At 34.3% G+C, this 23,078-nt stretch overlaps 3 protein-coding genes across 3 annotated transcripts; 2 read left to right on the forward strand and 1 right to left on the reverse strand.

Annotated features, from left to right (window-relative positions):
• Window positions 1-2,114: 2,114 nt before the first annotated feature.
• On the forward strand, window positions 2,115-5,791 carry LOC131957471 (uncharacterized). Its single transcript, XM_059322303.1, has 5 exons — window positions 2,115-2,257; window positions 3,623-3,746; window positions 4,025-4,866; window positions 4,983-5,382; window positions 5,748-5,791. The coding sequence occupies exons 1-5, from the start codon at window positions 2,153-2,155 to the stop codon at window positions 5,789-5,791; spliced, it is 1,515 nt and encodes a 504-aa protein (XP_059178286.1). The 5' UTR covers window positions 2,115-2,152.
• Window positions 5,792-9,164: 3,373 nt separating this feature from the next.
• On the reverse strand, window positions 9,165-10,271 carry LOC131957473 (uncharacterized). Its single transcript, XM_059322304.1, has 4 exons — window positions 9,959-10,271; window positions 9,742-9,839; window positions 9,527-9,657; window positions 9,165-9,350 (listed from the first exon to the last, which is right to left on the reverse strand). Exons 1-4 carry the CDS (start codon window positions 10,269-10,271, stop codon window positions 9,239-9,241), a joined length of 654 nt encoding a protein of 217 aa, XP_059178287.1. The 3' UTR covers window positions 9,165-9,238.
• Window positions 10,272-19,163: 8,892 nt separating this feature from the next.
• LOC131957474 (arp2/3 complex-activating protein rickA-like) lies at window positions 19,164-22,756 on the forward strand. The gene is made up of 6 exons (XM_059322305.1): window positions 19,164-19,417; window positions 19,740-19,854; window positions 20,156-20,412; window positions 21,316-21,450; window positions 21,634-21,762; window positions 22,520-22,756. The coding sequence occupies exons 1-6, from the start codon at window positions 19,313-19,315 to the stop codon at window positions 22,754-22,756; spliced, it is 978 nt and encodes a 325-aa protein (XP_059178288.1). The 5' UTR covers window positions 19,164-19,312.
• Window positions 22,757-23,078: the final 322 nt, after the last annotated feature.

The raw sequence follows: 23,078 nt of genomic DNA on the forward strand, positions 1-23,078 counted from the left end.
AACAGGGATATATTAGCCAAAAATTATTTTGAGCCTATTTCTGTTTGGTTACTTGGATATACTCTGCAATGAATAGGTTAAATTACTAAATTAGGGAAACTGTTTATTTTCAAAATTTGTGAGGCAGCCTATATAAATATATATATATATATATATATATATATATATATATATATATATATATATATATATATATATATATATATATATATATAATGTATATTTTTAACATTTGCTAAATTAATCCCTAAACCAACGTTTGAAACTAATATTTTAGATGAACCTCGCATCCAATCAATGTATTCCAATCTTAATCGATATCCATATGTTTTTAAAAAAAGAAAACTTTTTAAATATAAAGATTAAGCGAAGTTTGCTTTAACTATCTTTTACGTTCAGTTGTTACGGACTTCCTGAAAATTGATTAAAACATTGTAAACGTTGCAAAAGCTATCCAAAAAAAAATAATACTAAAAAAATTTTAAACTTTATATTGAAAGAAGAAACGAGTGTCCGGGGGAATTTCGGTGAAAACAAAGTGACAGAAACCGTTAGAAATTCAACCTCTGTAAAAGTATTGTCTAGTTCTCTGTTACAAAAGAAACGTTCCTTTTTGATAGCGTTAAATTGATGTCTTGAATGTTTTACAAATTTGAAAAAATAAGTAAATCTGCCTACCAGAAAGTCTCAAATTTGGAGAAGGACACGAGTATTTAGTACTCCCTGAGTCCACTCAGGTCTTAAGGGCACCGAAATTACGATAGGGAAAGTAAACTCGTGTTGGCGTAGTACTGACCACATTATCCCTATAATTATGTCCCGATGTCACTGTAACAGAATAACCCTATTTTACCTGCCTCGTAAGGGTATCTTTACTTTTAGTCTAACATTTACTTTTGGACCATTGTAGGCTGCTAGAATTTTCTGAGAATCAGAAAATAAACACAGATCTTAACGTTTATATTGAAGTAGTTTGAAGATATTTCGATGCAGATATAATTTATTTAAATAATGCAATCATAAACAATAAAATAAAACATGGGTTAATAATATTATATTTAATAAACCAAAACAAGACGATCCCATTTAACAAGCATCCAAAGTCTTTTTCTAATCATCGCCTTAAAAATAAGCCTTCACATCGACCAATAAATTATGATTTTCCGTTTATGAAATTATTATAATATTTTTAAAACTTGCCTTAGTTACAACATCCTCCAGATTTTTTTGAAAAAGCGACCGCTCCTTATCGATAAGATCAAGTTTAGTTGTCAAATAACTGATGAGATTATCTGTATAAGCCATTCATTTAAATTACACCTGGACAACTTACTGGTCCCTTTTATCTTGTGTGAGGCTATAACGGGAATGTGTTGGTAGTCCCACAGCTGCTGAAAGAAACAAGAATATCGCCCAATCATTTCGGGAAAATGAAAGAAAGGCATTCATTGAATCATAAATATATATTTAATACGTAATAAATAGAAATACAAAAGTAGTTACTAAGTTTGATATTTTATATATATATATATATATATATATATATATATATATATATATATATATATATATATATATATATATATATATATATTCAATAGGGTTTATATAGCATACTTATATTATTTCAAATATAGAGCAGATGGCTAGTATTATTATAAATAATATACGCTATTCAAAAAATAGATTTTTCGTTTTATCGAACATACATAAAAGCTTAATTAAATTAATAATTGCAAAATATTACATATTTAATATCTTAGTTGTTGTATATGATAAAATTACATTTTAATATCAAACCAATTTTAAAAAAAAATCCTAGGATCAATAATCCAGAAAACGAAAGTGGCTTTTGTTGATATGTGTAACCTAGTTACGTTATCATGGTCAAGGCTGCTGTTTTTCCTATTATATTAAAACTAAAGCACTTCAAAACTAATCAAATTGTAGAGTGAATAATTACATTAGCTTATTAGTTTGAATATAATTTTTTGGATTTATTTTGTAATTAGATTTTACACATTAATTTAGCTTTATAACAAAGTGTAACAGAAACGGGTTTTCCCGCACTGATCTGACACTGTCTTAACACAATAATAAACAGAACTGGTCTGAATGCTAGTTCTGAGAAACGAATGTACCAAAAACCAAAATGGCCAACACGGACAACCTTTTGTATCATTTAAGAAATAAACGAGATGCCATCGACAAGGAACATTCGTTTTTCCAGAAAGCTCTTGGCGATTTTGTTTCTAGGGTAAACTATTTGATAATACCCATAAGTAAATTGACTAGATGTTCCATTTTGAGAGTAAGATGATATATAAAAAATATATCAAACTATTAAGTAAGATTCTTTAGAAAGGATGAAACAATTCTAAATTAAACTTTGTACAGCAACATTCTTCTTTAATTTATTCTATGTATTTTTCTATTAGTCAACAATTTACCTAAGCTAGAGCGATATATACTAAAATCATTCACAAATAAGAAACAACTAACCATAAAACCTAAGATATGAGTGCTAAACACAAAAATAACACTTCTAATATTTAGCCAGTATATTTTTCTTATTTATTTAACTAACTGCAAGACATAATAGGGCTGGTAAGTAGGTCACCTACTTACCAGCCCTATAGAGACATTGATATATATTTTTTTCTAGTCTATATTTACGTTTACAACGCCTTGTTGACCAATGGGTAAATAACTTTGGGTTAGTGCCTTATAAATGCTGTAAATCCTGTCAGTTCCAGGCACATAGTATCCACAATAACGTCGAGTACAAAAAAATCTATTTGAGTTTCCGTTTGGAGAAAGCAGAAATTCAACCGCTTTGTGCACACTTTTGACGAAAGATTAGATTATAGCCCTAAGGGGTCGTCCATAAATGACGTCACACTTGTAGGGGGAGGAAGGTCCTAATTTTGTGACGGTGTGTGATGAGGTGGAGGTGGGGTGGGTTCAGGTGGTGTGACGTCACACTTTTACGTTATAAGAAAAATTCAATAGCCATTTTGAGGAGGGGGGGGGGGGGGTTGTAGACTGAGGTGTGACGTCATTTTAGGGTGGGGGTCTGGCTTTTTGTGACGATGTGTGACGGAGGGGAGGGGGGAGGTAAAAATCGTCAAAAAAGCGTGACGTACTTTATGGATGACCCCTCTTTTATCTCCGTATTTAAAAAAAAACAACCGATTCAGCAGCTCTCAGCAGATAATATGGTTCTATGGCTCAAGCAGGTTTTATTGAGCCGTAGAACTGGTTGGTGACCTACTTACCAGCCCTATTGTTTTGGACACGCTTAGCCCGCTGGAGAAACATTCGTTCTTTGACCGTCATTTAGATCCGGCACTGTTTCACGGTGTGGCACAGTTTCACGATGTGGCACAGTTTCACGGTGTGGCAGTTTCACGGTGTGGCACAGTTTCACGGTGTGGCAGTTTCACGGTGTGGCACAGTTTCACGTGTGGCACAGTTTCACGGTGTGTTACAGTTTCACGGTGTGGCACAGTTTCACGGTGTGGCACAGTTTCACGGTGTGGCACAGTTTCACGGTGTGGCACAGTTTCACGGTTTGGCAGTTTCACGGTGTGTATGAGATGTCTCATGTTTTAATCAACAGGTTACCACTGACGTGAATGTTGCCATCAAACTAGGGGAAGTCACTTACGGGAAATACAAGGAACTGAGTTCTTCCATGGAACATGTGCTAAACCTCCTGATTCAGCTTAGTGCAGAGATACAGAGTTAGTCAGTTCAGTTGAGCTTGTAGTTTATTTCATATCCTTAGTCAGTCAACCTGAAGTTGAACCAAACATTTTTTTTTAAATAGATAAAATGAAAGCGCATTGGTGTTTGTGACATTAATGTATTGTATAATGTATTTTTTAAAATCTGCCTTTTGTTTTACGTAATTTGCAGCGATGAGCTAATAAAAATAACTTAGGGACTTTATTTAATATTGTTTAAATGTAAGTTTATTTGTATGACCTTTTTATCACTGACTTGAACACTTTTTTTTTAGAGCCAATAGATAACGAGACCGCAGTTAATACTGACGATATTGTTGAGACTGTGTACAGCCGCTTGTCATCTGAACTAGCGAAGAAAGACAAGGAAATGAAGTTGATGCTCTCCAACCAGAGAAAAGAATTTGAAGAAAAATTCCAACGAAATTCAGACGAATGGTCCCAGAAGAATAAAGAACTGTCAACTCATTTTGATAACCTAGAAGTAAAAGCGGAGGGTAGTTTTCAGAAATTGTTTAATATAACGACGAAATGTTTAGAGCAACAGAACAATGATAAGGTTCAACTTAAAAGAGAAAACGAATCATTAACGAAAAAAATTACTGATATATCTGATGGGTTGCAAAGTCTTCAAGAAAAATGGAATATACACAACTTTTCTTTTACTGAAAAGGAAAAGAAAGTAAATGACGAGTTTACGAAGAAATCCAGAGAAATCGCATTACAACTTTCAGAACTTAAAACTCAAAACGAGAAGGATATTAAAAGGTTAATGAAAGAACAGATTGAAAAGTTGAATGATCACGCTGTAAAAGTAGGGCGACTGGAACATAAATCTAATGATACGGATGTCCGTGTGTCCAAATTATCAGAAAAATGTGAGTTTGATGCTAAAAATCTGAAAATGATCAGCGACAAAGTGGAGACTTTAGAAGACAAGGTCAACAAAATGTCCGTGAAATCAGACATGCACGTACCTAGGTTTAACGCGGAAGGGCCAATCCTAGCTCCAGATCGTGGCGTTTTTAAACTACGTGGTCATGATGGTACCAATGTTGTAAAAGAGACAGCTGAGACCCTAAAACCAACACAAGGATTCAAAGAGATGGAACCTAATGTAAGCAAGCAAGCTTTAAAATAGTATTATGATTGAAATATTTTAAACATTTTAACAACATAATGTAAACTATTGTAAAATAAAAGAATGAAATAAAATTATTAAATATATTCCAGGCAAGCGTCGGCAGCCATCAACTCAACAAAACAATTCTGAAAACGGTAGACCCAACAAACGGAGTCATGCAGCAAAGTCCTCAGCTTAAGTCCCAGCGGACTCCATCTCCATACAGATACAGCAGTCCCCTAAACGAAACCAATCAACTCTTCACAAATGTAAATGTCCCTCCTCCGACATTAATTCACTCTACTCCACCACCGACCAGGTCGTCACGTGTCAATCCCACACGAGACACAGACAGACCAAACTTCCAGTATCCCCCACCAGGCTACACCCCACCACCTCAATACGTTCCAACCCCTGCACCTATAACTGGCGTTGTATATTCTACCCAAACTTTGAGAGATAAATATCCAAAACTGTATCCCAAGCCGCAGCAAAGTAATAAACCTAAAGGTCAGTCAATCATTCAACAGTTAAACATTCTATTGATTTTGTGTTTTCGTTTGTGTTTGTATTATGTTTGCGGTTGTTGTGTGTTTTGGTTGGTTGTGGTTAGGGTGAGCAATGCCGGGTATATGCTGATTACTAAACACACAAGTTATGGTCCTTTACCTTTACAGATACGTTTTTCAGAGATGCCAGTGCAGGGCCTGGCCGGGACGGCTAGTATATATATATATATATATATATATATATATATATATATATATATATATATATATATATATATATATATATATATATATATATGCGTGTGTGTCTGTGTTTATGAATCTGTGTCTGTGTAAAATTATATAATATTACACTTTGATATGGAGGGAGAGTTGCACTTTTTGGATCCGCTTATGTTTCTAACGTATAATCCTACACACACTGCTAAACCACTCAACTCGACCATCTCTGCTCTACAGCAAAGCCACTAAGACGTGTCTACGACAGAGAAACTCTCTTACAATTGAGCCACTGCCCAGTATCGCTGATAAAACCTGCGGGACTGCCAAGTCTGGAGATTGTGTTTGAAAAGGTGAGTAAAAATGTCTGAGCAGCTCATGGCAGCAATCAAACATGTATCGTCTGCTTCAAAATTAAAAGTCTTGTGAAAGTTTGGTATAGTATGGTAATGGGTCGTTCAAAACATGGAGATAGTTTTACACTATTAAAAAGTTGATATAATTACGTAACCCTGATATCCCCACCCACAACATTTTTCTGTAAAAAAGAGTTTAATTTAAAGATAACATAAACCCCAGCCTTGAGATGTTACTTTTTGTATTAGGGCATTTGCTAGAGTCTCGCCCCCCCCCCCCCCCCCCCCCGAATCCATTACCTATGTTTGTCACAACCTACTAACTCAAACACACTGTCAAATCCTACTCACTCACACACACTGTTTGTCGCAACCTACTCACCCACACACACACTGTTTGTCACAACCTACTCACACACTGTCACAACCTACTAACTCACACACACTGTCAAATCCTACTCACTCACACGCATTGTTTGTCAAAACCTACTCACTCACACGCATTGTTTGTCGCAACCTACTCACCCACACACACACTGTTTGTCAAAACCTACTCACTCACACGCATTGTTTGTCAAAACCTACTCACTCACACGCATTGTTTGTCAAAACCTACTCACCCACACACACACTGTTTGTCAAAACCTACTCACTCACACGCATTGTTTGTCAAAACCTACTCACTCACACACACTGTTTGTCACAACCTACTCACCCACACACACACTGTTTGTCACAACCTACTCACTCACACACACTGTTTGTCAAAAACTACTCACTCACACACACTGTTTGTCAAAACCTACTCACTCACACACACACTGTTTGTCAAAACCTACTCACTCACACACACTGTTTGTCAAAAACTACTCACTCACACACACTGTTTGTCAAAACCTACTCACACACTGTCACAACCTACTTACTCACACACACTGTTTGTCGCAACCTACTCACTTACACACACTGTTTGTCACAACCTACTCACCCACACACACACTGTTTGTCACAACCTACTCACACACTGTCACAACCTACTTACTCACACACACTGTTTGTCAAAACCTACTCACTCGAGCTTGCAAATGTTTACATAAAAGAGGAATGAATTTTGAATCCACAGCCCATCAACGCAAAGAGAAGGTCTGGGAGCCCAAGGGTTCAATTCCCTGAATCTTTTTTCAACATCCGCCCAATATCAGCCTCGGGTACGTTTCTTTTATTTCTTTGATTTCAGATGGCTATGCGTTTAAAAATTGAGTTTAGATCTTAATGATATAAAGACATGCAAAAATATCTAATTCTTGCTGCTTTTGACTACAAGGTAAATATATAACACAGTTTATAGTTAAAGATTTGTTTTGTCGATAACACTGCCGTAATTAAAACCAATTTTTTTTTAAAATTTACGATTATTCTCATTACCGAATATATTTTAAAATGGTCTAATAAGTCAAACACGTATTCTTTCAAATATCAGATATATTGATGTTTGTCTGCAATGTATGTTGTTTAATACATAAAGACGTAACATTGTGCAAAGAATTAGCTATAACCTACTCATAATCTATACGGTTTAAAAAATGACCATTCGATAACTAATACGGTCAGGGTCATGATTAGGGTTATGGTCGTTTTTTATATTCTAAAGTCTCGATAAGTAGGCTAGGCTATATTGTTTATATAATTTTTTTTTCTTTTTGTTTTGTAGTTTCGATAAGTAGTCTAGCTATATTGTTCATATCATATATTTTTTCTTCTTTTTTTTTTGTAAAGTTTCGATAAGTAGGCTAGGCTATATTCCTTATATCATAATTTTTTTTTCTTTTTGTTTTGTAGCGTTTCGTTAGGCTATATTGTCTATATCATACACTTTTTTTTCTTTAGGAAAACTCCTGGTCGATCACAAAGATTCGGACTAAAATTATCGTCGAGATGTCTTGAAAATAAATGCCTAAACTCTCTCGTCATTATCTCCACGCTGTGCAGTGTATAGTGTAGGCCTATGTATCATTTTCATTACTTAACACTAGAATTCACCTTTACATTTAACCACATTAACGCCATCAAATTAGTCTAGATGTCTTACAGCAACTCTAGTGCAATGGTACATTGTAGTCTCACTAGTTCACACACTAACTGCTGTAGGCCGAGAAGTTCCCGCATTTTTGAAAATTTCATATAAAAAAAATGATCAGTACATTTTACAGAAGCATTTTATTTACAGCGTGCAGTTTTTTAAGTGATCGAAAGGCAAGTGTGAAGTGAATGCATTTTTACGCCAATGATTTTGTTTGAAAACCTATTTTCTACATTTATATACATTTTAATAGTCACATTTTTTATTATGTGTGTTCAGTTATTTACTGAATTATTAAAATTGCTTTGTAAAAAAACAATTGATTTGGAATTGTTTTAATTACTTCATAAAATACCCTTTAAGTTTAATTTAAGGATATAATGAGATTAGGATTATATGTGTTAACATGACAAGGAAATGTTACGAATTAAATAGGTATTTCTGAGGTGTGTGTTGAATCCAGAGTTTCTTTCAAGCATCTCCCCCCCCCCCCCCCCCGAAAATTTCAAGAGCCCTTCTCCCTTCCCCTCCCCCTCGAAAAAAAAGTCTGAAAGAAACACTAGCAATGCTGTCACAGAGTCTGCTCAAAGTTTAACTTAGTAGCTGATGACTAGTCTCACAATGAATCTTCTAACAAGTTCACTGACACAAGCCTAAACATAAAGAGGGTACGTCTAATAAAACAAGTTAATAAAAAGTCTAGTGACAATTTAAGCGCAATTTCCTTAATTAATTTTTTGTGACCGAACGAAAGGATATTTTTGAAAACTTTCTTCGGCAATATTGTTCTAAATTATGACAGGAATCGATTGGTAAATGTTTCAAGTCGCTAAGTGGTCTGGTTGCCGAGATATGGGCAAAAAACTGCATTTTTTCGAGGTTTTTTGGCTTTTCCGGGAAATCCAGGAAGGAATTACGGGAATTTTTTTGGCCTACAATCATCCTCGGAACTTGCTTAACATATTTGCTTTTGGAACTAGTCCTCGATATTGCTTCGTTGAGGAGGAGATACGACTTAAAGCTGCGGACACATCCATCCATCCATCCATCCATCCGTCCATCCAGAAATAACGAATTAATAATCGCAATTGTCAGTATGGAAATTGCGCTAAAACATTGAAGAAATAACTTAATTCACTTTATTACATGTAGATGTCAGGAAAATAGTCATTGCTATATAACTATATATCCAACATTTTCAACTACATTTCAACAATCTTTCCACCTATAATGGTACTTTTAGAAACACTATCACCACGAGAAGGAGATCTCTGAAAGTTTCTGCGGTCTTCCTCGCCACGTAGTAATGAAAATCTAAAAATTTAATTGTAAATTAGTTTTAAAATTTGTTTATGAATATGAATTAACTTTTGTCAATTGTTAATCCTGTCATTAAAATATATAAAAATGAGGATAGAAATAAAGTTCTGTAATCAACAGTGGTTCATTAATACTATCCTTTTAAACCATAAGCATCAAATATAACTTACCGATTAGTTGCAGGAGCTGGTCTATCATCTGTTGATGGTTGAGCACCACCATAACTACCTCTACTCCACATAGAGAATTTATTGGTTCCGCCACCAGGACCAAGCTGAATACTATTCTCATCAACAACATTCTAAAATTTAAAACAAAAATATATACAAATTTGGAGTAAAACTCATTAAAACATAAAAACTAATGGTGGAAGTGCATGTTGTACCTTGGAAAGTCTCATCTTGCTGGCATCTATTCTTAAAGATTTTGATGCTACTGTGTTCCATCCATCATCAAGAGGCAGTCTCATCTCTTCTTGACGTTCTATTAATAAAAAAAATGCTACATCAGGACATGTTTATAATAAAAGTATTTCATAAAACGAAATATAAAAACCAAATTCAAGAGTTTTAAAACAATTAGACAATAGTGATTTATCTTACGTCTACTTCCACGTCTGCTGTTTGGTTGAGCATTGTCATTTCTTGGTGGTGGTGGTTGAGACTGCATTAATTGTTTTGTAAATTGCTCCTTACTGTTTGGAAATGCTGTAATGTCTACTTTTTGTATATTACTGTCAAGCTTTGATTTTAGCTGTTCAAGTTCTTCACTTGCTAATTCTCTTATCGTAATTTCTCTTTGGGGCTCTTGAACTTCAGTACCGATTTTGTATTCTGATTTTTTCATCGTTTCAGATTTGTCAACTTGGTAATTATGCATTCCTTCATATTTATCTGATAGTTCTGAAAAATGCATCTTTAGCTGATCGTTTTGATTTTCTAATTCACTAAGTCTCGTGAACTTTTCACCTAGATATATAAAAAAAACATTTATTATTGTAATTTTAAAAAAGCATCCTAGATGTCAACGTAAATGGTTACATTATTACAATATGTACATGTGGATGTTTATTGATTATACTTACCTAAGTCACTCTAGAAGCTTTAAGTACAAACATTTTGTATATGCTTATGGCACATTCCTAAATTAAATTACACACCTTGAATGGAGAATTGAGGTTGGACTTTGGTGACTGTAACATATTGGGATTTGTGAGGTCAGGGGAACTCACTCTTCTTGTATTAGTTATATTTATAATGTTGTTATTGAGTGATGTCCCTTGTATTTATCTATCATTGTTCCTCTTCCGTTTACCAAAAAAAGATGGCTACATGCTGATGGCTTCTGTCTCCGTTGTGTATTCCTAATCTATTATATCTGGCGACGAGGATAAATAATCCACTAGAAAGAGCACCTACTTACGCAAAAAAGAGGTTTCCTAGAGCATATTGGCTAAGTATTTCTAGAATAATGGCGCTGTATGGCCAAATAAAAGAATTTGATTCGAATGATGAAACCATTCAGGATTATCTAGATAGGTTAAGTTTTTACCTTGAAGCAAACGACGTGACGATAGAAGCCAAAAAGAGAGCTGTTTTGTTAACAGTCATAGGGTCTCAACAATTTAGGCTACTAAAGGACTTATGCGCACCAGCTAGTCTAACTACCAAGAGCTTTAACGAGCTGAGCAAATTGCTAACAGACCACCATGCGCCTACCCCATCAACGTTTCTATGTCGAGCTAGATTTGACAGTAGGACTCGTCAACCAAACGAGTCAATATCAGAATATGTTGCTGCTTTACGTCATTTAAGTAGATTTTGTGAATTCGGCTACACGCTGTCTGACAGACTATGTGAAAAGTTTGTGACAGGTGTAAACAGCCCTGATGTTCAAAGAAAGTTGCTGCTCGAGTCAGATCTAACATTAGAAAAAGCAATACAACTTGCAACTTCATTCCAGCAGTCATCAGATGCGGCGAGATCTCTAGCACCTTCAGAGATCCATGCAGTAAACAGCAGGTTAGTCAACAAACACCAACCCCATCAGAGCATTTCAACTTATGCTAAACAGCCTGCACGTTCAAATCCTAGATCTAAATCTAGTAATAATTATCAAAAATGTCATCGATGCAAAGGTCCCCATGCATCTCATCGATGCAAGTTCAAGTCTGCAACTTGTTATAAGTGCAGTAGGCAAGGTCACATTGCCAAGGCCTGCTTTGCAAAGTCTTCGTCTGTTGCTAAATCTAGCCAGTCAAGACAGTACCGCAACCAAAGGCAGCACTATGTTAACTCTCACCAAGACTACCTAACCCAACCAATGAACCACTCTACCTGTGAAAATGCTCAAACTGATTCGCAGCCGGATTTCAACCTGTTCTCTGTGAAATCAATAAGTCATGCTCCGATCAATGTACCAGTTAATATCAACGGTAAGAGCATCAGCTTCCAACTTGACACTGGAGCATCTCTAACAGTCATCACAAAGAAAGATTTTGACGCTGTCACAGGAGGATCAGTGCCTCTACAACCATGTCACAAGTGTCTAACAACATACACTGGTGACAATGTTCCGGTAATAGGAGAGTGTATGGTTCATGTAAGTTATAATGGTCAAAGTGTTAAACTTCCTCTTCTTGTGGTTGAAGGAAATGGACCACCATTACTAGGTAGGAACTGGTTAAGTAATCTTAAGTTAAATTGGGAGAGTATATGTTCATTGAACAATACAAGAGAATCTAGTCTTACTTCAATAGATAAAGTAATATCTGAAAATAAAAGTGTTTTTGGCAATTCAGGATTACTAAATGATAGAACAGTGAAGATAAGCATTAAAGACACAAATCCAAGATACTGCAAAGCTAGAGTTCCACCTTATGCAATGAGGAATAAAATTGAAAATGAGCTAAGTAGATTGGAATCTAATGGCATCATAAAGAAGGTAGACTATTCCGATTGGGCAACGCCCATTGTGCCAGTGTTAAAGAAGGATGGTTCTATAAGAATTTGTGGAGACTATAAAACTACACTGAATAAGCAAATAGAGCTAAATAGGTACCCTATACCTAACATTGAGGAAATTTCTTTGAATTTGGCAGGAGGAGACAAATTCACTGAATTAGACTTTAGTCATGCTTACACTCAACTAGAACTGCATCCAGATTCAAAAGTCTATACGACAATAAACACACATAAAGGACTCTACCAATATGAAAGACTATGTTTTGACATATCATCCAGCCCTGGAATTTTCCAAGCTGTCATGGACAGTATTTTTAAGGATATTCCAAATGTTTGTGTGTACTTTGACAATGTGTACATAACTGGTAAGAATGACACTGAACATCTTAAAACACTTGATAAAGTCTTGAAAATAGTTGGTGAAAAAGGTTTAAAGATAAACAAAGATAAATGTCAATTCATGCTGACAGAAATTAGTTTTCTTGGTTATATATTAAGCAAGCAAGGTCTCAGACCTCAACCTGAGAAAACAAAAGCCATTAAAGAAGCACCCAAACCTGAAAATACCCAACAACTAAGAGCTTTTTTGGGCTTGATAAATTACTATGCAAAGTTCATAGGGAATCTGTCTGGTAAACTATCACCACTGTACAAGCTGCTACAGAAAAATGCAACTTGGCACTGGGGTAAACAACAAGATACTGCTTTTAATACAGCAAAAGAGGCTTTGTCTGCTGACACCTTACTAACTCACTATGACCCAGGGAAAAGACTTATACTAACATGTGATGCTTCACCAGATGGTGTAGGAGCAGTCTTGTCCCACATGGATGAGAAGGGCGACAGACCCATTGCTTTTGCCAGTAGATCTTTGAACCAGGCTGAGAAAAATTATTCTCAGTTAGATAGGGAAGGCTTAGGCATCATTTTTGGTGTTAAGAAATTTCATAAGTTTCTGTTTGGTAGGAAGTTCACCATCTTTACAGATCATAAACCATTGCTAGGTTTATTTGGAGAAAACAAAACCCTACCTGAGCATGCCTCACCAAGAATTCTAAGATGGGCTATCACACTAACTGCATACAATTATGAATTGAAATACAAACCTGGATCTGAGAATAGTGCAGATAGTCTTAGTAGATTACCTTTAAAAAACCAAAGCCTTAATTATGTACCAGAAGATGTATTTGTTCTCTTCACTATCATGGATAACTCCAATATAAATGTGAATGATATTAAAAGAGAAACACAAAAAGATGAGTGCTTAATAAAAGTATATGAGTACTGTAAGAATGGTTGGCCTGAAGAGTCAGTGAATGAGGACTTAAGGCCATGTAAAATAAGAAATAAAAACCTTTGTGAAGATAATATAAAAGATGGAGAAGATGCAGTCCATTATCAGTCAGAGTTGCCTAAACAAAGTATTTGTAACTTAATAAATGATTATGGTGATATGGCAATTTCAAATGCTTTTAAAGAGAATACATTAGTAAGAAGGAATGTGATCATCAAACAACTTTGCTAACATCATTAGCACTTACAGAAACTAAAAGGGTAACATCAAAAGAAAAGAAAAAAGATTTTTGCCATTTAATACACCCACTTCAAATACTGGATCACAGTTGCAAAGTGATATGGTCCAGGATATTACTTTTAAACAGTATTTTTGGTTACCAGGAAAGCACTATCAGATTACCTGAGGAAATTGATCAATCAAAGAAATTTATGTCAGTCAAGGATCTGAATAACAGCATAATACTTTCAGATGCCAATTCAAAAATAGACAAAACATTCATTGAAAGAGAATTTGGTGTTAATGACAATGTGTATCTAAGAAATTATGGGAGAAAGGAAAAATGGATACCAGGTCAAATTGTTCAATGTACAGGACCTGTGTCTTATAAAGTAAAAACAAATGATGGACTTATTGTCCGTAGACATGCAGACCAGTTAAAAATAACTTGTGCAGATAATAAGTGTGAATCTGTCAATCCCACCAAATCTGAACAGTTCACACCAACTCAGTTTGTTCCACAACCAAGTTCTGTTGATATGAGTGAACCAAGTTGTCTAGAGTCAGAAAATGTAAATTCTGGAGTTAATGATTTAAATCCTAGACCTCCTGAGATAGAGAATCCATATGGTCAGAATCTTGAGTCACCAAATCAAAAGCCACTGAGAAGGTCAAACAGGACAATCAAAGTCCCAAATAAGTTAGACCTATGATTTTAAAGGTCAAAAGGACTTTGACATCATGGTGTTGTATTTTAATTATGTTGTAACATATTTTGCATTGTTTGTAAGGATGTAATCTACCATAGTGTTCATGTTACAATATAATTGGTGATTTTAGGATACTGTAAATTGTTCTATTGAGAGATGTGTTGTGTTTACTAAGGGTAAAGTGATGTAACATATTGGGATTTGTGAGGTCAGGGGAACTCACTCTTCTTGTATTAGTTATATTTATAATGTTGTTATTGAGTGATGTCCCTTGTATTTATCTATCATTGTTCCTCTTCCGTTTACCAAAAAAAGATGGCTACATGCTGATGGCTTCTGTCTCCGTTGTGTATTCCTAATCTATTATAGTGACGATGTGTGACGAAGGGTATGAGGATACTACAATTTTTTATTTTTAACAAAATAGGAATTTCTTTACCCAAATTTTGAATAAAATTTGAAACTATGCTGTCACAATTAATCAGTTTGAGTTGTGATCTTTTGCTTCATTGTCTAAAGATGGATAAAGTGTTTGTACTTATTGTCAAAAATTTAAAACCTCATATTTCAACGCCCCCCCCCCCCCTCTACTAACTTTGTATTTCTATACTAAACTGAATCAAGAGGTTGAGCACTTGTTCCATGGAAGAGCTCAGTTCCTTGTATTTTCCATAACTGATTTCCCCAATTTTGATGACAGCTTTCACATCATCGGTTACCTAAAGCAGATTAAAGTTTCAAGTATTATGATATTTTTATTTTTACATTTGAGCAGAGCGTTAGCTGGGATCCCAGGAAAAACTCTGTATAAAAGTCACTTGGACAACCACCCTAAATTTTGTCTATATATAAAGATTGGACAAGAGGGTGTGGGTGTGTTCAATTTGCTTTTGTCGAAGATCACCAAGGGAGTGGGATTATGTCCAGGGTATACTGACAGGACAATTTGTTCTGCAGTGTTTCTAGTAAGCATAACTATTGGATAGCTGCAACTGCCATTTAACCATTACCAGTGTTTCTTTCAGACTTTTTTTCCGGAATGGGGGGGGGGGGGGGCTTGAAATTTTTTTTAGTTGGGGAGGAGGGGGGCGGATTAAATTTTCTGGGTGGGTGGACACTGGTAAAAGTATATTTTCTATATAAATACTACTTTATTCAGGTGGTGCCATTTAGCCATCACCATCATTAGATCTGAGATTAGACTTTAGTACAGTAGTCACAGTATTTCCGACCGTAACCTTTTTGCGTTTATTTTCACGTTTTATTGTATTGAGTATTGCATTAAAACAAAGCACACTAGAAAGAATCTATAATGTTTTCAAAATAGAATTTAATATTAAGAGAAAAAAAAACCCCACTATTAATGAATGTATGTAGATTGTAGATTATAGGCAGAATATAAGAACAAAGATTTAAAAAAGGAAATTGTTTTATAGTTTTAACTTAACTGAATACTCAATACTTGCCTTTTTTACAACAGCATCCAGTACTCTATGAAAAATGGAATGTTCCGTATCAATAGTTTCAAGCTTATGTTTTAGGAGATTTACAAGGTGGTCTTGATACTCCATTTTATATTAAATCAGCTAAAAATTGATAGTTCTGATATCTTTTCAGCTTTGGTGAAATCGAAAATGAAAAAAAGATGACAAAACATACTGGGAAAATCCGATTTGTTAATTTTAGGTGACATAAATATTATTAAATCGGTAGAGTAATATAAAAAGTTAGCTCATGAATTTGTAAATATAAATTTAATTGTTATCAGTGTTTAAAATGCATGTTGCATATTGATTTTAAAAAAGATTAATAAAATAGGAATAAAATAAAATAGAAATATAACAGTGAAATGCTTTTGTTAATAACTATTATTGCAACACCTGATGGATGTTCCGTAACTCTAATCTTATCTTTCTCATGCCTGCAATTAGTTACAATGACAACCATCATAACAATTTTGTTCTAAAATGTACTTAGAAAATATCTTTTAAAAACATTAACATTTTAACTTTTTTAATGTAGGCTACAAGACTTTACGGAAGATTAAATCGGATATAAGAAAACATTGCGTTTATTTTAATTTACATACGATAAATAAAGACTCCACGCTTTTAAAATATTAAATTAGTTTTTCTTAAAAAATGAAAATATGATCCTGTATAATAATATACAGTGTATATCTATATATTAGTACACTAATTTAACTAACAACAATAATACATTCAAAAATAATTAGGCCCTAGATTAATATTACTCGCTAACTTGGAGGCGTGGTCGGTAGAGTATTTTAATCAATTCCTATTACAGTTTATTAAAACTTTTTCTAAAACGCGAAATAACGGCTAAAATTCGTTTTCTAACATTTTTTTCTTTATAATGCAAGCCACCCCCCCCCCCTCATACACACCGTCACAAAATTACGGACACCAGTAAGCCAGTCAAAAAATTATCCGACAACAAGCATAATCAATAAACAACAAGCCCTGATTCCAAACAACCACCGGCTAAGTAGCTGACAACCAACAAACAGCTAGACCACTATCCCGCCTCGCCATCCATTAGACCACAACCAGACCACCAGTCATCCATTAAATTTCCTTAAGGGAGGGGGGTGCGGACACTGTTAAAAGTATATATTTTTTAATATAAATTCCATTTCGTTGGGGGGGGGGGGGGGGGTTAGACTTTCTTCGGGGAGGGGGGGGGGGGTGGGGGGAGGGGCAGAGCCACCCGAAGAGATGCCTGGAAGAAACTCTGAACTCGACAGCAAGAATTAAAGAATCCATATATTTTGTACAACTGTTTCTATTGCGTGTTATTGCTCAAATAAAATTTATAACTATATTGTCACACCATCATGTCGGCTATGGCTTCTGTTTTTCATGTTTACCCCAAAATATTTCAGGCCGACATTTTTAACACATCATTAGACTAATTAATTATCAAGTGAATATTTTCTTACAATTCTAGTTAGCATTCGAGATTTCATCAATGAACATTACAACCAATCAAATCGTGTTTTGTCTACTGCTGTGCTCAGCACTCTCGGTCCAGCGCTCACTGTCTGTTGTTGTTTAATATCAAACACGTGCAACACACATGTACAGTGTTTCTTCCAGACTTTTTTCTCCGGGGGGGGGGGGGGGGCACTTGAAATTTTCGGGGGGGGGGGGGGGGACACTGTTAAAAGTATATATTTTCTATATAAATTATATAAATTTCATTACGTTCGGGGGGGGGGGGGGGCGGTAATAGAGATGCCTGGAAGAAACTCTGCACATGTACGGTATCAGTTACTAACAACCACAGTATAGCTGTCTGCTAACAGTTAATAAACCGGGAGTGATCTCCCCTAAACTTTCTCGAATATTTTTATATAAAATAACAGGGGATGGGAACTCGGGCTATAGACATGATTTTTAATCCATTTTAAATACTTAAAGTTTTAAAAATAGAATAAAATCTCGTAGACAAATTAATTGCACACCAAGTGAACGCGAAATAAAAAAGCGCATAATAGTGCGCAATATTATTATTACTTTTAAAATTTACATTAGTTTTTTGAGAAATCGGAAGTAGCGTAAAGTACTACTCCCAGTCAACGGAAATGACTCAAAATTTAATAGAAGGTAGAGAATTAGATCTTTTACTTACGTATGAAATTTCATTTATCTATCTGAAATAGTACTCAAGTTATAGGCTTTTGAAAAATTCAAAGTAGGAAAAGTACCACTTCCGGTTATCGGAAATCGCTCAAAAGTTGATACGGATCTACGATTTTGATTAAATACTTATATATGAAATTTCATCAACCTAGCTGTAACGGTACTCAAGTTATCGTGTTTACACACGGACACACACACACACACACACAGACACACAGACATACGGACAAGATTGCAAAATTATGTTTTTCCGTATCAGTGAGATGCAAAACGTCGAGATTTGCAAAAATCTCGATTTTTTTTTTTTTTGCACGATTACAAGACTTTCTCTATACTTCGTATATACGAGAAAGTAAAAAATAGATGATGGATGGTGTCATTGATGTCATGTACACAATCACAACACCACGCACTATTGAGTCTTGAAATATCGCTTGTTCGTGGTTGTTTTTTCACCTAATTTTGAAACCTTGTATTAATGATGTATAAAATATAAAATAGAAATTAGTTCCTCATAATTTAAAATTTGTTAATGCTCGCCTAGTGCTTTTCTATTAAACCTGCCGTTTAATTTGATCATAAGTGTTTTGTAGGCTTATTATTTTTATTTATTTATTTTGTAGTCCTATTTTGCGTTTATCAAAAAATAAATTGATAAACGGGAAATACCGTTCCGCTGGCTCCATTATTAAAGAGCTTTTCCTGGAAGTGTAGATTTGCCAGTTGTAGCAAATTTGTAGCTACACCAGTTTTTTATTTTCTAAATTTTATTTTGAAATGCCAATTACTAGATCTTCATCGTATGATAATTTATGCAGAGGCCTCATTAATATTATTATCTATGATATGCATTAATTTAGTGCATAGATGTATACATTTTGAATAGTCTTTAGCTTATTTAAAATCTTATTGCCTTAAGAAAAAATCAGCCTACTCAAAATTAAACAGAACACTAGCACAGCTGATAGTGATATTCGATACGATTACGATCTTGATCATAATGATAATAATGCTGGCTTAATCTATCTTACCAGATCTACTACTAGAATCTAGTAGAATATAATTTATTACAGTTAAAGAATTGAAATTTTTACAAATTTAGACAATGGCGCACAAAGAAAAGATGATTTCCACGCTAAAAACAAAAGCAGATATGATTGAAGCGGAAATAAACGATCTCAACAATTTCGTCAAGAATTTTGTAGAAAAGGTGGGGTCTGTCTTAGTTTAGTACCTATTATATTTGTATTCTATTAGTACTATTATTATTAAATCGATATTCTAATTTATTAAATAATGAATAGGCCTAATAGGTTATTACATTAGTATTAATAGGGGGCTTATTATTAATTAGGCCTATTATATATATATATATATATATATATATATATATATATATATATATATATATATATATATATATATAAAATGGAAATCAAGCAATTCTTTTGAGATCTAGAAAATGTATTTTTATAACCTAATGGTTAACATTAGTTAACAATAACATAACCATTTTTAAATATCTTTTGAAGATTCTTAAAGAAGCATCTGGTTATGAAGAACTGGATACAGAAAAGTTTAAAACAAAACATGCCCAACTAGAATACATTTGGAATGCTTTGTTTAACGTTGGCATTAATTTTATAAGTAAGAGAATTTTATCACAAATATTAATTCTGATTTTTGTCCTAGAATGTTTGAAAAGGCATTTTGGCATAAACATATTGTTTCGAAAATGTCACATAAAATATAATCTACACTACACATAAAACCTCTAATGTATTTGTTTGATCTCACCATTGTATAAGTATAAAAGAATTTTAAAGATATTTTTCAAATTTGGTTAATTTAAAATTGTATCAATACATTTTATTCACATCTATAATTTTAAGTGTATAGTATGATTTATATAAACCCTAATATTGAATAACGTTTTCTCCGTACTTAGATTTTGAGAATTCAGATACACTCCTACCTGAACCAACATTGTCTGTTACTAAAAAAGACACGTCGGAATGGCTCCAGAAAGAGAAACAACTAAGTATGAGAGTGAGTCGCCTGGAGCAGCAGACAGAAAACACATCTAGAAATTCCAATGATCAAGTGGTTAAACAAGCAAAGAAAATTGAAACACAAGATATGAAGATAACCTCCCTTGAACAACAAGTGGAATTTATAAAAAATAAATTAGGATTGTTTTCTAAAGTAAGGGTGGTAATAGTTTTGAGAATACTTATTTTACATAAGAATAAGGACTCAAATATATCAAAAATTGTAGGCACAATATTTAAAATGAAAAACTAGTTTTGGATAGTTCACATTATATGTTTGACATTGCAAAAATATTTATAAAACCTTGTGTCATAATCAGTGTTAGAATGCGAGTTTAGGGTGGGGTCAACCTTGTACAGCAGGGATCCACAGACAATTACAATCCAATTTACATCAAGGACAGGACAGCATTGATTCATTTAATCATTTATTGCACTGTCAAACAAAACAACTATTTCCACAATGACAAACGAATACATCTACACACTAACACAACATGAACATCTACACACTAACACAACATGAACATCTACACACTAACACAACATGAACATCTACACACTAACACAACATGAACATCTACACACTAACACAACATGAACATCTACACACTAACACAACATGAACATCTACACACTAACACAACATGAACATCTACACACTAACACAACATGAACATCTACACACTAACACAACATGAACATCTACACACTAACACAACATGATGAAGACTGATCTAAACTATTTCCCCAAACAACAAAATCCTACTCTCTCACATCACATCCTTATGTGTCTCATCACACATTCAGAATCTTTTATTAATATAAATCCTTCTACAACACACATACTCTTGTACCTATGCAGTACACTGAAATACCATTCACAACAATCAGTAAACAGCTAGATTTAGGAATATGAAATATATTGGTTAATAAATGTAGGTTCAATTGCTTTTCATTTTCTGTAATCATAGTAGCTTATTCCCTAGAATGGTGAGAATACATTTTTATATTATTACAATAATTAAATGAGAAAGCTTTGCAATTTTACCAATAGGGACCAGAGAATGTACCAAGTACTGCTAATAAAGTTGAACAGAATTTTCAGTTTCTACATCAACTGAATCCTCCACCTAACATGATGAACTACATTCAACCTCAATTTAACCAAGTTCCTACTATGTATCAGAGAGTAAGTTTTTTAAATCAGTTTTATTGAATTAATGTTCTATTAAGTTTTTGATCCATTAAGATCTGTAAAAAATAAATAATGATTAGAGTAGATTCTCAAGTTTGGCTCTTTAGTTTGTTTCAATGTTAAGATTGTGAAATGAAAACAATATTTTTGGAATAGCAATTTTTACATCATACACAGGGTCCAACTCCACCATTTTTACAAGGGAATCAGACAATCATAAACCAGAAACCTATGTTAAATGCTGTGCCTCAGCAAATGGTCCCAGCACCAATGCCAGGAATGAATTTTAACCCCCACCTACATCAAGTAAGTTTGGTTCTAATTTAAAATATCTACAAAACATAACCTGTGTTATGTTTGGCTACTATCACTACCTCAGCCCTCTAACACAGACCCTAGCACTAGACCCTCATCACTAAGCAGGTCACTAACCCTTCCAGTGATTTAGGCAGAAAAATAAACTATGATGTGATAAAATGTAGTGCAGCCTTTTGTTTAAAATTTTTTTATCTCTTTTAATATTTATGGAATGATTATTGTTTAATATTTAACATCAGGTTTATTTTGATTAGGGGTAGTCTATAAATTAGGTCACAAGTTTTGAAAGGGGTGGGGGGGGAGAATAGATCAGACTTTTGTGATGAAGGGTAATTGTGACATACATTTTTTATTTTAAAAAGTATTTTTAAGCAGCTCTTCTTTCATATTTTGAAGACTTGTAAAGTACAATAAAAATAGATCAATGTATGTATTGTTGACTCAGTTCAGTAAATATATTTTTTTTAAATTTAAATAATTGCTATAGACAGTTGTGGGGGAGTGTAGGTTGAAGTGTGACATAATTTTTGGAGAGGAAGGGGGAGGGGGGGGGGGTCTCATGTTAGTGAGGATATGTGAGAAAAGGAAGGGAATAGTCAAAATCATCCAAAAATTATAGGAATTACAACTTAGTCAAATTTTGATATACATTTTTCTTTGATGCAATCTATTACACGCTTTTCAAGCCATTTATGTAAAATTACAATTGAGTCAACAATTACATTTATCTTTTTTATGTAATCAGCAGCATGGTATGCCACCTACAAATGTGGTACCTTTTTTACCTGGCAATTTTACACCCATGCCTCCTAGCAATGTGGCATCTTTATTTCCTAACAATGTGCCACACTTACATCCTGGCAACGTAGCACATTTGTTACCAGTCAACCCAGCACAATTGCTACCAGATAAAACCAATCAAGAAAATGAGCAATCCAAAGGAAATACCACACATCTAACTGGAACACCTGTAAGTGAATAAATTAAAGTAAATAATCACACATGGGACGGCGTGGCCTAAGTGGTAGAGTGCTAGGCTGCTAACTGAAAGGTCTTGAGTTCGAATCCGGGTTCGTCAGTAGAACATCCCTGAGTCCACCTTGCTCTGATGGGTACCTAATTCATGTTAAGGAAAGTAAAAGGGGTTTGGCAAAGTGCTGATCACACCTACCCTTGCTGACCACACCTCCCCTTCTTATGCCGAGGTCAAGAAACATGAACTCTACTCATTTGCCCAATGGATTGCTGGGTCTAAAGAGGATTCTTTACTTTCTTTAATAATCACCTTTATGGGAAAACTTTCT

The sequence above is a fragment of the Physella acuta genome, unplaced genomic scaffold (assembly GCF_028476545.2).
Source record: "Physella acuta isolate Inbredline_101_S28 unplaced genomic scaffold, ASM2847654v3 ptg001249l, whole genome shotgun sequence".
NCBI lineage: Eukaryota > Metazoa > Mollusca > Gastropoda > Physidae > Physella > Physella acuta.

Coding starts and splice junctions, on each gene's coding strand:
- LOC131957471 (XM_059322303.1), top strand. CDS start 2,153: ATGGCCAACACGGACAACCTTTTGTATCATTTAAGAAATAAACGAGAT. Junction 3,747..4,024: donor GCTTAGTGCAGAGATACAGA/GTTAGTCAGTTC, acceptor CTTTTTTTTTAG/AGCCAATAGATAACGAGACC. Junction 4,867..4,982: donor TCAAAGAGATGGAACCTAAT/GTAAGCAAGCAA, acceptor AATATATTCCAG/GCAAGCGTCGGCAGCCATCA.
- LOC131957473 (XM_059322304.1), bottom strand. CDS start 10,271: ATGCATTTTTCAGAACTATCAGATAAATATGAAGGAATGCATAATTAC. Junction 9,658..9,741: donor GCAAGATGAGACTTTCCAAG/GTACAACATGCA, acceptor TTTAAATTTTAG/AATGTTGTTGATGAGAATAG. Junction 9,351..9,526: donor CCAGCTCCTGCAACTAATCG/GTAAGTTATATT, acceptor TTAAATTTTTAG/ATTTTCATTACTACGTGGCG.
- LOC131957474 (XM_059322305.1), top strand. CDS start 19,313: ATGGCGCACAAAGAAAAGATGATTTCCACGCTAAAAACAAAAGCAGAT. Junction 19,855..20,155: donor CGTTGGCATTAATTTTATAA/GTAAGAGAATTT, acceptor CTCCGTACTTAG/ATTTTGAGAATTCAGATACA. Junction 21,451..21,633: donor TTCCTACTATGTATCAGAGA/GTAAGTTTTTTA, acceptor CATCATACACAG/GGTCCAACTCCACCATTTTT.